We start from the raw sequence: 12,980 nt of genomic DNA on the forward strand, positions 1-12,980 counted from the left end.
TCGATATTAATGACGACGTCGTGTGAACGGATACAGCGTTAAATCGGTATATCGGCCATTAAACCGATTTAAAGTCGCAGTGTAGACCTGGCCTAAATGAGCAAAGCATCAGCCTGTTGTTGAGGGGGGGGAAGGAGGGAAGGAAGAATTTGAGGGTTCTTTTAGCATTTTTCTTATTGTAAAGAACCCAGATGTCCATCAGAAAGCTCGTGCACATACTACATGGTAATGCCCCTTTATTTACAGACAGCCTATGAAGGTCAACAAGTAAATACAAAATAACTACATGCCCCTGGCACCTTTCTGCAAGTCCAAACGTCATTAGTAATTATTACCTAACTGGCCTTCTAGTTTGGGGGACAGAAATAGCTATAAGTGATATCTGAAAATGGAAACACCCAGCATCATTACTCTGTGCTTACCTTATAATTAAATGGTCAACCATTACTCTGCATTGTATATAAAAGGCTCTTACATGGCATAAGTGTCCTGTAACTGAAAAGTGTTATTGATCTAAGTAATGAATGGGCTCCACGAAGAATTGCGTGTGGCTGAAGTCTGCATTTGGCCAGCGGGGATCTAATTTAAAGACTCCTTTGCGCCCTCAGGAGTTGTACAATTTGTGATTCAAAATGGAAAAGTAATTTTGTATGACTTTCCCATGGTATTTAACCTCTGATTTGATTTCAATAGAGGCAGAATGATGTTCTAGAGACCAGTCACAGCTCAATTGTAAGTGAGAGAAAAGGAGTGGGAGGATGTTCAGCTGGTATGGTCTCAAAGGGTAAAAAACCAGCTCCAATTAATCACCTTGCTGAGCCATTTGGTACCATAAACTGCAACAAAATGTGAAAGCAAACCAGCATTCTAGACAACAGTTCTTTCCCCAGCCCAGCTTCTGTGCATCTGTAGTCTCAAAACTGGAACAAGAGTCCCCTTGCGGTTCATAAATCATGAACTCATAAAACAAACTCCTTCAATTGCAAGTTCCAGATAATAGTCCCCAAAATAAATTAGGCAATAAATATAATCTAATCTTTCCCCATCAGCCAGTGGAAAGCTACTCTTCAGCTAATCAGAAAAGTGGATGCCTTCACATAGCATATGCCTTGTAGCTCAGGAGCCGAAGTAATGCATAGCTCCTAAACAGCTGAGTGACTTATTAACACCAATATTGCCCAAAGAATGGAATACACTGGCTTGTGTGTGAAGGCTTCCCTAGACCCGATATCCATCAAAGTAACATTACAGTGCTAATGCCATTGAATTCTAGTAAAAGCGACATCATACAGACACTTGCGTCAAAACCATTCAGAAGCTCCCTTCCACCTGGGCTTCATCCAGAATTCAGTGCTGCTATTAAACACAGAAAAGGGAAGTGCTCCCTTTGTTCTCTCATCTACGTGACATACGGCACAAATAAAACAAAATTAACGTCTGGGGGCTGGTGGTCGGAAAAGTCATTTTTCAAAAGCACCTAAGGGATTAACCCAAGCCTGAAATCTGCTCACCATCATGGAAACAAACTGGCCTCTATATACTTGAGTATTATATCGTAAGTGCACCTAGAGGCCTCAACTGAGATTGGATCCCACTGCTCTCAGTACTGTTTGTGCACCTATCAAGAGAGACAGAAGCAATTGCAAATCTCAGGAGACAAAACAGACAAAAGGGAATGGAAACAGAGATATGAAGTAACTTGCCCAAGGTGACCCACCAGGCCAGTGGCAAAATCTGAAGCAGAACCTAGGTCTTCTGAGCCCCAGATCTCTGCCAAATCCACTAGACCCACTGCCTCCAATAACATCACCTCAGCAAATAACTGTATATCTTTATGAGCAACCATTACAATGTTTTGTTCCCCAAAAAGGAAAACTGTCGTGTGCCTAGGAGATTGCACTCATCAGTTTACTTGGTCTAGGTGAACAGGTAAAAAGAATTTTGAAACTGCTCAAACTCCTGTAGAATTGGATCTTTGAGCTGAATTGTAAATTGCCCCCGCGTACACCTGCCTGGTGTGCCACACTCTGAAAGGGTCATCAGCAGTACAGACTGAACCAGTACGGGGACCTGGGGGTTCGGCTGTGAGCTGGATGAAACCTTGCTGTGGGTTGAGTTAAAACCTTGTTGAAACTGATGTGTGAATGAGTCCTCCATTTAAGACAGCTGTAAGAAACAGTTAAGGGGCAACACAGCCTAGCAGAGTCTGCCCCATGGGGACAGAAGGGTCGACTGAGTATTGTGACCAAGTAGGTGTGGGTCTGTCAGAGAACACACGGAAAGAAACAGAATAGACAAAATTGGAGGGGGAGGGGGCAGGGAAGTAAGAAAACCAAGCAGTAACCTGTGAGTGCAGTGTGACTCTGGGGCTTGTGCGGTTTCAAGCTAAGAAATGGCTCTTTTTTGTTCTTGTTTCCTTCTGCATTCAGAGACATAGTATGTTCCTTGTCAAAAAACAAGGGTGCAAGAAATAACTGGCTAGGACCAATTTTTACTCCCAGCTGGAAACCCCCCCGAGCCCTGAACTATGACTAGCCACTCAGGGCAAAGGAGGAGCAACCGTTCTAAAGCACAAGCCTCTACACTGCCTGAGCTAAGAGAGCCACTTCTGCTAGCCAAGGCTGTAGCATGCTCATCGATCGATCACAGGGCCCAGCCACCACCAGGGGCGGGGAAGACAGAGTGCCACACAGAGTGGGTGTGGGTTACACGAGCTATGCAGAATCCAAGCTGGTTGTATGTCCTGCCCAAGGCTGGGCTGATCATTTCAAAAACAGTCTCGGCTTCCAGCAGCAGTAAAAGCGCTTTTAAACCTTTTTGGACACAGATTAGGAGTTAATTTTTACCTTTCCAAAATCCCGCACGTCAAAGAGGTCAAAGGGGTCAAACAGCTCGCTGTTCCTTAGCCCAAATTTGTCATGACAGACTTTTAAGAACGTTCGAATGTTCTTCAAACAGAGAAACTGCAAAGAGAAAAAAAGAAAAAAGAGACATGGCTATAATTCTGTAAGAGTAATTTACTGTAGACATTAATCAAAATTCACATGCAACAGGAAGTGAAGAAGAATATGGGAACTGGCTGGTGAGAAGATGCATTTGCTTACTGAGCATTCTAGTACAAACAAGTTCCCCACTGCTCCATTATGGAGAGTGTATGTGTGCGTGCTCTCAAAAATATACCATCAACAGAGGCTCTTCTGGAAACCAAAACTTGAAGTTCAAGTGCGTGTTCACAAGGCATAGGGTCTAAACAACTTAAGAGCAGGATGTTTCCTTTTCAAGCTCTAAGTCGACCACAAGTTAAGCTAAAAATTATATAAAAATGTATTATTGAGTTTGCAACTAATGACAATTTGAATCTATTCCATGGCTCCCCATGCAAGGCTCAGACATTACACCGAATACAAGTGTGTACACACATGCCCCATATATTTACAAAAATAAAAAGTACAAGTGACATGAACAAAGGAGCAAGGACAGAAAAAAAAATTTTTTTTCATCCTCTCAGATCAGAAACTATTGGCAGCTGATCCAAACAGTACTTTACTTTCCCCCTCCAACTTCTTACAATGCGCTGATGTGTCAGCTAATTGACATGCTAGAAAACAGAACCCCCAGCACATTCAGAGATGATAGCTGCCATTCTTGTGATCCAACCTGAAATGAAGTTGGTGGATGGTGGACCAAATCAGAGGCAGGTCACCAAGCAGAGACCCTTAAGTTAAAAAACAAAAACAAAACAAAAACACAGAACAGCAAGTCTCTCAAAGTGAAGATTGTTTTCACAGCATTTTAGTCATCGTTAATTTTTAGCCCATCTGAATTCTCATCTCATTTGTGACCCCCGTAAAATACTTAAGATTGTTCAGCCACAAGTCATACGGCTCAATCGGCTGAGTAATCCAATGCTGCTGAAAACAAGATGCCATCTTTGACAATAGCAATAATGGATTGTTGCACTGTGACCATGTGTGCGTGACCTTCAAGGGTCTTGTAATCTGGGAACGCAGAGGGCTCTTTCTACACTAATGTATGGCAACAAGAAAGGAAGGGATCAGAGGAGTAAGGTGTTGCTTCAGTTGTTTGCTCTCACCCCTATTATTAATTAGAACAGACTGAATGACTGCAGCAAATAACGTATTTAATTAATTTCACCTTCTTTCTGTTGGCAAGTTTTCCATGCAAAATTCTCCAGTGTACTCATTATGCAAAGTTCTCCATGGATTTCTTCAATTGCTTGCTCATCGACAAATGGTTCACAAATATTCTCAATTCTCGCATTGTTACATAAAGCAAGGAATGGAAACAATGTCATGTGACTACTCAGGGCAAGTTTCAAATTGCATATTTGGTTGCAACAGCCACACAGTTTGTGTTGGGTCAGTAACATTGTAGTCACACTGTACTGTAACGGTCCCCAACTGGCCAATTTAGCATGGTAGAAATTGCTACCTGCAAACTTTACAAATATGCAATTTAAACTCTACCAAACAAAAGTTTTGCAAAGAATCAAACCATAACCTCCTTGCCCAACCAATATCTCCACAAAGAAAACAGCAAGAAGTGTGTCTATAAATATTATTGCATTTGGGGTTATATTTAAGGGGTCAGGCATAGGATTGCCAGGTGTCCAGTTTTCGACTGGAATGCCTAGTCAAAAAGGGACCTTGGAAGCTCCAGTCAGCACTGCTGACCAGGCTGTTGGAAGTCTGGTTGGTGGCGCAGCGGGACAAGGCAGGCTTCCTGCCCGCCATGGCTCCATGTGGCTCCCCGAAGCAGTGGCATGTTCCCACTCCGGCTCCTACGCATAGGGGCAGCTGGGGGCTCCTCGCACTGCCCCCGCCACAAACGCCAGCTATGCAGCTCCCATTGGCCTGGAATGGCAGCCAATGGGAGCTGCAGGGATGGCGCCGGCAAACAAAGCAGTGCACAGAGCCACCTGGACATACCTCCACATCGGAGCCAGAGCAGGGATGTGCTGCTGCTTCCGGGAGCTGCTTGAGGTAAGCACGACCCAGAACCTGCACCCCTGACTCCCCCCACGCACCTCAACCCCCTGCTCCAGTCCTGATTCCCCTACCTCCCGAACCCCTCAGTCCCAGCCCAAAGCCCCCTCCTACACTCCAAATCCCTCATCCCTGGCCCCTCACCAAAGCCCACACCCCAAGTCGGAGCTCTCACTCCCCCCACTCTTCACCCCACCCCAGTGAAAATGAGTGAGTGAGTAAGGATGGGGGTGGGGTCTCTGAGAAGGGGCAGGGCAGGGCCTCAGAAGAGGGGCAGGGCAGGGGTGTTTGGTCTTGTGGGAGTAGAAAGTTAGCAACCCTAGTCAGGCAGTGGGTTAGAAAGACCACTTCATTAATGAGAAACTAATTTAAACTAGGCAAACAGGGAGATTGTGTCTTCCACCCACACAGTTCCAGCAGCAGGCAATAAAACTCAACCAATAAACACAGGCTAGAAGGATTACATCATCAGAATCACTATAAACCTCAGAACATTCTCATTAGTTGAATAGACCCGGGGGCAGAATGATAGTGTGAGTGATTGAAAAGACAAAATTAACACTCTGACTAGACTCTACAGAATTGTCTTACAACATACATACGGCTGGATAGGTGGGTATGTCAATGCGTTGGGTTCACACTACACCTCAGTCTTCCAGGCCTCTACAGAAGCTTTCAGCCTATGCAAACTAAATTTGTTTATAGAAGGGGTCTGTTTTTTTTGTTAACGTCTCATTCATCTCAAATTTCCACTAAGTATTTACTTTAAATCCTTTTAAGCCTCCAATTTGAAAAGTTAATGACACAGGTTTTAACCATAATTACAGATGATGAAAAGCGAGCTTCCTTTCATAATCCTGAGTGCAAAACAACTGCCTTCCTCTTTTGCAGTATTCATAGCATCTGCCTCACCCTGTCATCCCAATGCACAGGCAGAAATAAGGGTTGGAATCTACGGACAAGAATGACTGTCTCTCGCAGCAGTGGGTTCAAAAATCTCCCCTGGCAGTCAGAGGACTTAAAAACCGAACCCCCAAGATCTGTGCTGTAGAATTTCACTTCAAATTCTTTGAAGAACTCAACTTCACAGCATCCGAGTTCAGAAAGATCAAGGAGCAAGCGCAGCATCAAAGCAAACTAGAAGTCTTTGCTGACAGTATTTTCACTGGTGAGAGGGCATGAGCCACAACAAGATTTTAAGATTATCTAATCTCATCTCACTGGAGAGGAGCAAAGAGCAAAAATAATAATAATAATAAAAATTACATCAAACTAGAGCTACCTGCTGCTGTCATCCTGCATCTTATTCAAATTTGGAAGCTATCATGCCGGTGGCCCCACTACCAATTGCTAAATTAGTGCAAAAAAAACTCCCTCTGCATTTGTATCGCAGCCTCTTCTACTGCTCCAGGTAACATCTGCAGAATACATCAAAAACCACAGCGCATATGCAGTCAGACAGTTGCCGAGTTCACACAGCTGACAAAAGTCCAAGAGGACTCCAACCAACCATTTAAAGAGCCTCTGGAAAGGCTGATGGAAAAAGGAAAACTTTCTACCAATACTCTTAGACAACCTGCATCACGTTAGCATCCAAGTACAATACAATCAATGAATTTATCTTCACCGCAGCACTGTGTGGTAGGAAATTAGAATTGTCCCCATTTTACAGATAGGGAATCTGAGAAAGAGCAAGGTTGAACAATTTGCCCACACAGACATATGCCACAGAGCTGAGAACTTAGGATACATCCAGACTACACGCCGTATCGGTGGATAGCAATCGATTTTTGGGAATTGATATATCGCGTCTCATCTAGATGCGATATATCGATCCCCGAATGCGCTCCCATCGACTCCGGAACTCCACCGGAGCGAGCAGCGGTAGCGGAGTCGACACGGGGAGTTGCGGACATCGAGATCCCACACGGTGAGGACAGGAGGTAAGTCAGAATAAGATACGCAACTTCAGCTACGGGAATACTGTAGCTGAAGTCGCGTATCTTACACCGACACCCGCCCCAGTGTAGACCAGGCCTTAGCCTCGATCCTGAGTATCAGTCTAGTGTCTTAACACAAAACCTGCCTTCATCTCTACAACTCTGACACCTGTATTAAAGAGAGCCAAGTAACTGCTTCTCACCTTGCTATAGTACATCCATTGCCTGGTGATCCCCACCTGTATAATACGTACACTTATCCACTTCACATGGACATTGAAGTGTTTTAAAAATATTTCTGAAAGATTGTTAAATCTTTTGGTTTAGATAGTGCTATAGAAATTCCACCTGTTAATTAGCGACAACTGGCTGAGAACATGCTGTCATGGGGTGATTGCAATGGCTAGCAGCGTGCAATTCACATCAAAATCCATGTAAAGGGCTAGTTTAGAGGAGTACTTTAGCCCACGCCTAACTTAACATCAGTGGGACTCTCACAAGCTTAGAGCTGTGCATATGATTAGGTACGTTGCTCAACTGGAGCCTTGAGGTCCTCCTACCTCCCTCACTCCTAAGGCAAGTGGGAGTCCCACACCCTGCAAGGACAGTACAATTTGTTGCATTCTTGCCTTCACTTGCCATGGAGTCCTGCCTTCCCTATTTGTAATGGATCACATGTGCTCACGAGGAAGTGTACAGATTCCGTATGGAGAACAGAGAGGAGGTGCTGATGTTTCTTTCAAATGTCCCACATGGTGACATCAACATAAAAGCCTTTTAGCCAGGGCAGAGATTTATTTCGGAAGCCTGGCAGCTAACTGTGCTGTTCTAACTCTTGGCTCCCTGAAAGCTCCCAGACCAAGAGCCAGCTGACTGGCACCTCCACACACCTCTGCTGAACAATCCTGCCATTCATTCCTGTGGGCGCTGAATGCTCCCCTCTCTTCTACTGCACACACTTCCGACAGAATCGCCACTAAATACGATTATGACAAGGACATGAACCCCCTTCTCCTCCAAACTCCTCTCAAATTTCATTTGTGCTCATGTCTTCAAAGCTTATACCTCTTAATCCACCGCCACCCCTACTCATGATAATATAGGTGTAGAGTGGATACATTATTCCAGTAAATCTACACCTGTATTATCTAGCTGCGTGAAGCACTCTGGATCCAGCTCTCCTCTCATTTTAACAGAGGTAACTCAACCGACATAGGACTGGAGGGGACCACCTGGTCATTGAGTCCAGTCCCCTTCTATTGCAGTACTCCCATCATATGATCCCATTCAGAAATTATTATAATTGAAGATATACCTATCTCCTAGAACTGGAAGGGACCTTGAAAGGTCACTGAGTCCAGCCCCCTCCCTTCACTAGCAGGACCAAATACTGATTTTTGCCCTAGATCACTAAGTGGCCCCCTCAAGGATTGAGCTCACAACCCTGGATTTAGCAGGCCAATGCTCAAACCACTGAGCTATCCCTCCATCGCAATGTAGAAACGTAGACAGCTCCATTTTAAAACTAGTATGGTGGTTTGTCCTCACAGCTCTTACTGGAGTAGAGGATCTACACCCAGGCAAGAGAGGAGACTTAGCCATACATCCTGGATGAAAAGCAATTGTGTTGCAGGAACGCTTCACGCAACACAGAGGCTCTTACAGCAGTGATGGGAGCTGCTCTCAGATGAAACAGACACATTGTGTGGTTTTGGGGGAGGGAACCGATTCTCCTTAATTGTCAGTTCCACATGCTGCACATTAGCATGATTGGTGACTCGCCCAAGGAACAAGAAAACCCAGCATCACCTTTCCCAATTAGTTGTGAAAGCGGACACCTTGAGCGAAAAACACAACTTCCACAGCCTTACAGAAATCAGCATCTCCTAGCACCACCTCGTCTGGAGCAGACACTTCCTTTGAAAGCACTGACCTTGTGGAGTGGCACTACAGTGGGAGTTAGTGGAGCTGTGAAAGATTTAGGGGGCAACATCCTGGCAGTGCTTCGTTAGCCAATGAAGCAATTAAAACCAGGAGGACCTGGGGATGAACCTTCAGCGGCGTGCAGGGGAGAGCAAGAAATAGGTTTAATAGAATGAAATTAGTCCTTAAAGCCAATCAGAACAAGAATTAAGATTCTTTGGTCAGCTCTGATTAAGAGCGTGATCCTAGGAGAGCTGTAATGGGTCCTTTGTTATACAGGCTACCTTGAATGAGTCCCCCAATTATCAGCTTTCTGCAGACATAGAATCATCATTATAGTCACGACCCCACTATGCTTCTCTTTGCAATGAAGCAAATGAGGGCTTGTATTTAAACAACTGAGCTGGTTTTAGGGAAGAATTCCAGAACTCAGCAATGAGAGTCAGCTGTAAACTGCAGCCAGCCACAGCCTGTTCCACTACCATCCAGGACCCCATGCAGCCACACCCATATCCTCCGCCACACACCCATGCGCTCTGCAGCAAGCTAGTCCTAAATTCCATAGCGAGACTCCCCGATTTCGGAGACTCGGATGTGCGGCAGTGGCTTCTGGCTGTATTTTTTCCCTAAATGAAGCTTTTTGCTGTATTATTTATTGTTGTACTGGATTTAATCAGTACAGTGGCTCCTTGGGTTATTTGTTTTCATACAAAATCAGATTTATTTTGGGCTGCTGCCAAATTTTCAGCTCGCCACAACATTCTGTACTGAAAACACAGAACTGCATTGGAAGAACATTCGGGGAAAGCGGAGGAGGGGACAAGTGGCAGTATTTGGGCTGCTGGCATTCGAGAAGAGGCTTTTGGCACATCGATGCAACTCTTTTTTCAGTCCCCTTTCATGGCTGGAATGAACATGAAGGTAAAGTTGGGGAGAGATGGAGATTAAAACACTGAATGCCCCAGAAACCAGCAGCCTGGCCCACCCCATCTCCCAGCAGTGAGCGCTACATTGGCTGGATGTTTCTGAAAAGCCAATCAGTAGAAATAAAGGGGGATTTTTCAAGTTGGCATTAGGTTTCAGAGTTCATGATTCATCGAGATGAACATGGCAGTTCACTGCTCAGGGTGATTTTGTTTCACTGCTTACATCCTGATCACATTTCAAAGGCTTTTGTTCATAGCCACAAGGCTTACAGACACCAGGTATTTTTAATTACATTTAAAATCAGAAGCACCGTTCTGCATCGCAATGTAGATTCTGTGATACTGCTGAGTACACTTGGATTTGGTGCACTTACGTAGACTTGAGGATGCTTGATGTTACTTAAGATTGCTAAAATGGGCCACCCATGATCCTACATGCCCACTCTTCCACATGCATTCTACGCGAACTCGCAGCTCCTTTCCTGTCCTTAGTCCAGCTATAATGTCAGCGAGGTTATCCGCATTCCCCCATTTAGGCCTCAGTCCCACAGCCCTAAATCACACAAGTAATCCCATGGGAATACTTGAATGAGCAGGAACTGAAGAGCTCCTGAACTGGCTCCTTATGGACTAAACAAGATAAAAATAAAGTTTTATCTGATTAAACCCAAACCAACTAGTTTAGGCTCCAGCAGGATTCTGGCCTCATTAGCATTCAGCACCTGAGACAAAGGAAAAGCAAATAATCGCAACCACAAGGTGATCAAAGGAAGTGCCTCAAGAAAAACAGTCATTCCCCTTGTAGTCTGGGTTTATCCTAATGGATCTCCATTGCAACCTGACTTTAAGTAATCTAGCAAGTAGTCCATACAGCAGAGATATCGGCAGCTGTGTACAAACAGCTGCACTTCTCTGGCAGACTAACCCACTTCTCAGCCTCAATCAATTACAAATCCTGAGAGATCTTGTTTAAACAAAAAGAGAAGAGCCAAACCCTCAAGATGGCTGCAGAGTCTAGTGAAATGCACAAGAATTATTTGGTCGTTACCTGTCTGCGAGGAAGGAAACATTCAGTCTGGTTTCACCCAGAAAAGCAATGAGTCTAGCAGGGAGCTTGCCTTGGGTGGCATGCGGACTTCTCCACTGGGGAGGCTGTGTGTGCCCGGACCATGGCCCCGCCCCTGCTCAGCCCCACGCTCCATCCCCAGGCCTGCGTGGCCCCCTCCCAGCTGCTTGTGCCTCTTTACCCCCTTTCCCGCCTCTTCACCCCCTCCCACCAGCCTATGGCTTACTGCTCAAACAGGCCTCTTCACCCTCTCCCATGAGGCCCCCATGCTGGTGAAGCAGGGAGGGGAATAGACGGAGCCTTGGTGGAAAGAGGGAGTGGGACCTGGGGGTGGAATATAAGTGGGGCCGTGGAGCACTCCAAAGGCAGCTGGCCTTTGGGGAGGCCTCTTATAGCTCCATAGGCGATGGGCTACGCATTTATTAGTTCTATTCCTGTAGCACCTAGAATTCCCAGCCGAGATCAGGGCTCTCTTGCGCAAGGTGCTGTACCCATGTAAGAAATCATCCCTGCTCCAAAGAGCTTGCCGTAATACCTAGAGACGACAGATTTAAAAGTGAGAGAAAGAAAGGGTTACCATCTCCATTGTACAGAGGGGGAACTGAGGCACAGAGAGACTATGACCTGCCCAAGGGCACACACGGAGTTGGTGGTAGAAGTAGGAACTGAACCCAGCATGGAGTCCCCATCCAGTGCCTTAACCATATGGCAACCCTCCCTCTCATTTGAGTGTGCATTTGCTAAAGAGTGGAAGGGGAATAGCTTGGTTGTGTAGCCATCAGGTCTCAAGTACCTAGACCAGGGGTAAGCAACCTGCGGCACGCAAGCTGATTTTCAGTGGCACTCAAACTGCCTGAGTCCTGGCCACCGATCCGGGGAGATCTGTATTTTAGTTTAATTTTAAATGAAGCTTCTTAAACATTTTAAAAACCTTATTTACTTTACATACAACAATAGTTTAGTTATATATTATAGACTTAGAGAAAGAGACCTTCTAAAAACATTAAAATGTATTACTGGCACGTGAAACCTTAAATTAGACTGAATAAATGAAGACTCGGCACATCACTTCTGAAAGGTTGCAAACCTCTGACCTAGACCCTACTCCCAGAACCATAGCAAAGCCCACTCAGTCCCTCACCCTTCTATCATAGATAAATGGACTTCTTTGCAGTTGCCAGGGAGGGTCAGGTGGGGTCTTCCAGCAAAAGCCTTAAAAAGCGCAGCCTTGGCCTGTACATTCCCTAAACAGAGGATTTACCAGAGCGTCCAAAGTCAACTCTTCCCCTCCCCCAATGGCTGTGGTGCGTTGTACATCAGATTAGCCACCGTCCTGCCTCGGAGATGAAGCATTCACACACACACACACACCCCTATTTTGCATTCTTTGTCATGAAAGGTGATGAATACAAGCAGAGCTTAAATTCATTTCCTGGAGCCCCACCCACCCTCAAAACCCTCAACATACAGAGCTCAGGGCTTCAGCCCCAGGGGGCGGGGGGTGTGCGTGCTCCCACAGGTTTGAAAATAATTTGCAGATCTCAGCTCCAGATGGCTCCAGTTGAATTTAAGCCCTGCATACAAGGGACCAGGTCCTCATCCAGTAGAAATTGGTAAACCTCTCGCTCCAGCTGGAGCTATATTGCTTTGCACCAACTGAACACTTGGCCCAAAATCCTTAGCTAAATTTTAGGGTGTTGGCATGGATGAAGGGTGTCAGGGTACAGAGCTAACAATAAAAGCAATGTTTCAGAGTAGCAGCCATATTAGTCTGTATCTGCAAAAAGAACAGGAGTACTTGTGGCACCTTAGAGACTAACAAATTTGAGTATAAGCTATCATGGGCTACAGCCCACTTCATCGGCTGCAAAGAATGGAACATATAGTGAGGAGATATATATACAAACAGAGAACATGAGAAGGTGGGAATTGCCCTACCAACTCTAAAAGGCTAATTAATTAAGATGAGCTATTGTCAGCAGGAGGAAAAAAAAGAACTTTTGTAGTGATAATCAAGAGAGCCCATTTAAAAGACAGTTTGACAAGAAGGTGTGAGCAATGAGACTCACATTTCCTCAACAGATTAAACGCTTGAGATTAGCCCACATCCATCCTTCCC

At 45.3% G+C, this 12,980-nt stretch overlaps 1 protein-coding gene across 5 annotated transcripts in view; it reads right to left on the bottom strand.

Annotated features, from left to right (window-relative positions):
* Positions 1-12,980, bottom strand: part of VAV2 (vav guanine nucleotide exchange factor 2) — a 291,963-nt gene that overhangs the window by 227,765 nt on the left and 51,218 nt on the right. For all 5 annotated transcript variants that reach the window (XM_075060419.1, XM_032767531.2, XM_032767528.2 and 2 more), the window contains exon 2: positions 2,847-2,963. In XM_075060419.1, coding sequence (XP_074916520.1) covers positions 2,847-2,963 — 117 coding nt within the window. The remainder of the gene's footprint in view (positions 1-2,846; positions 2,964-12,980) is intronic.

This window comes from Chelonoidis abingdonii, chromosome 24, assembly GCF_003597395.2.
Source record: "Chelonoidis abingdonii isolate Lonesome George chromosome 24, CheloAbing_2.0, whole genome shotgun sequence".
NCBI lineage: Eukaryota > Metazoa > Chordata > Testudines > Testudinidae > Chelonoidis > Chelonoidis abingdonii.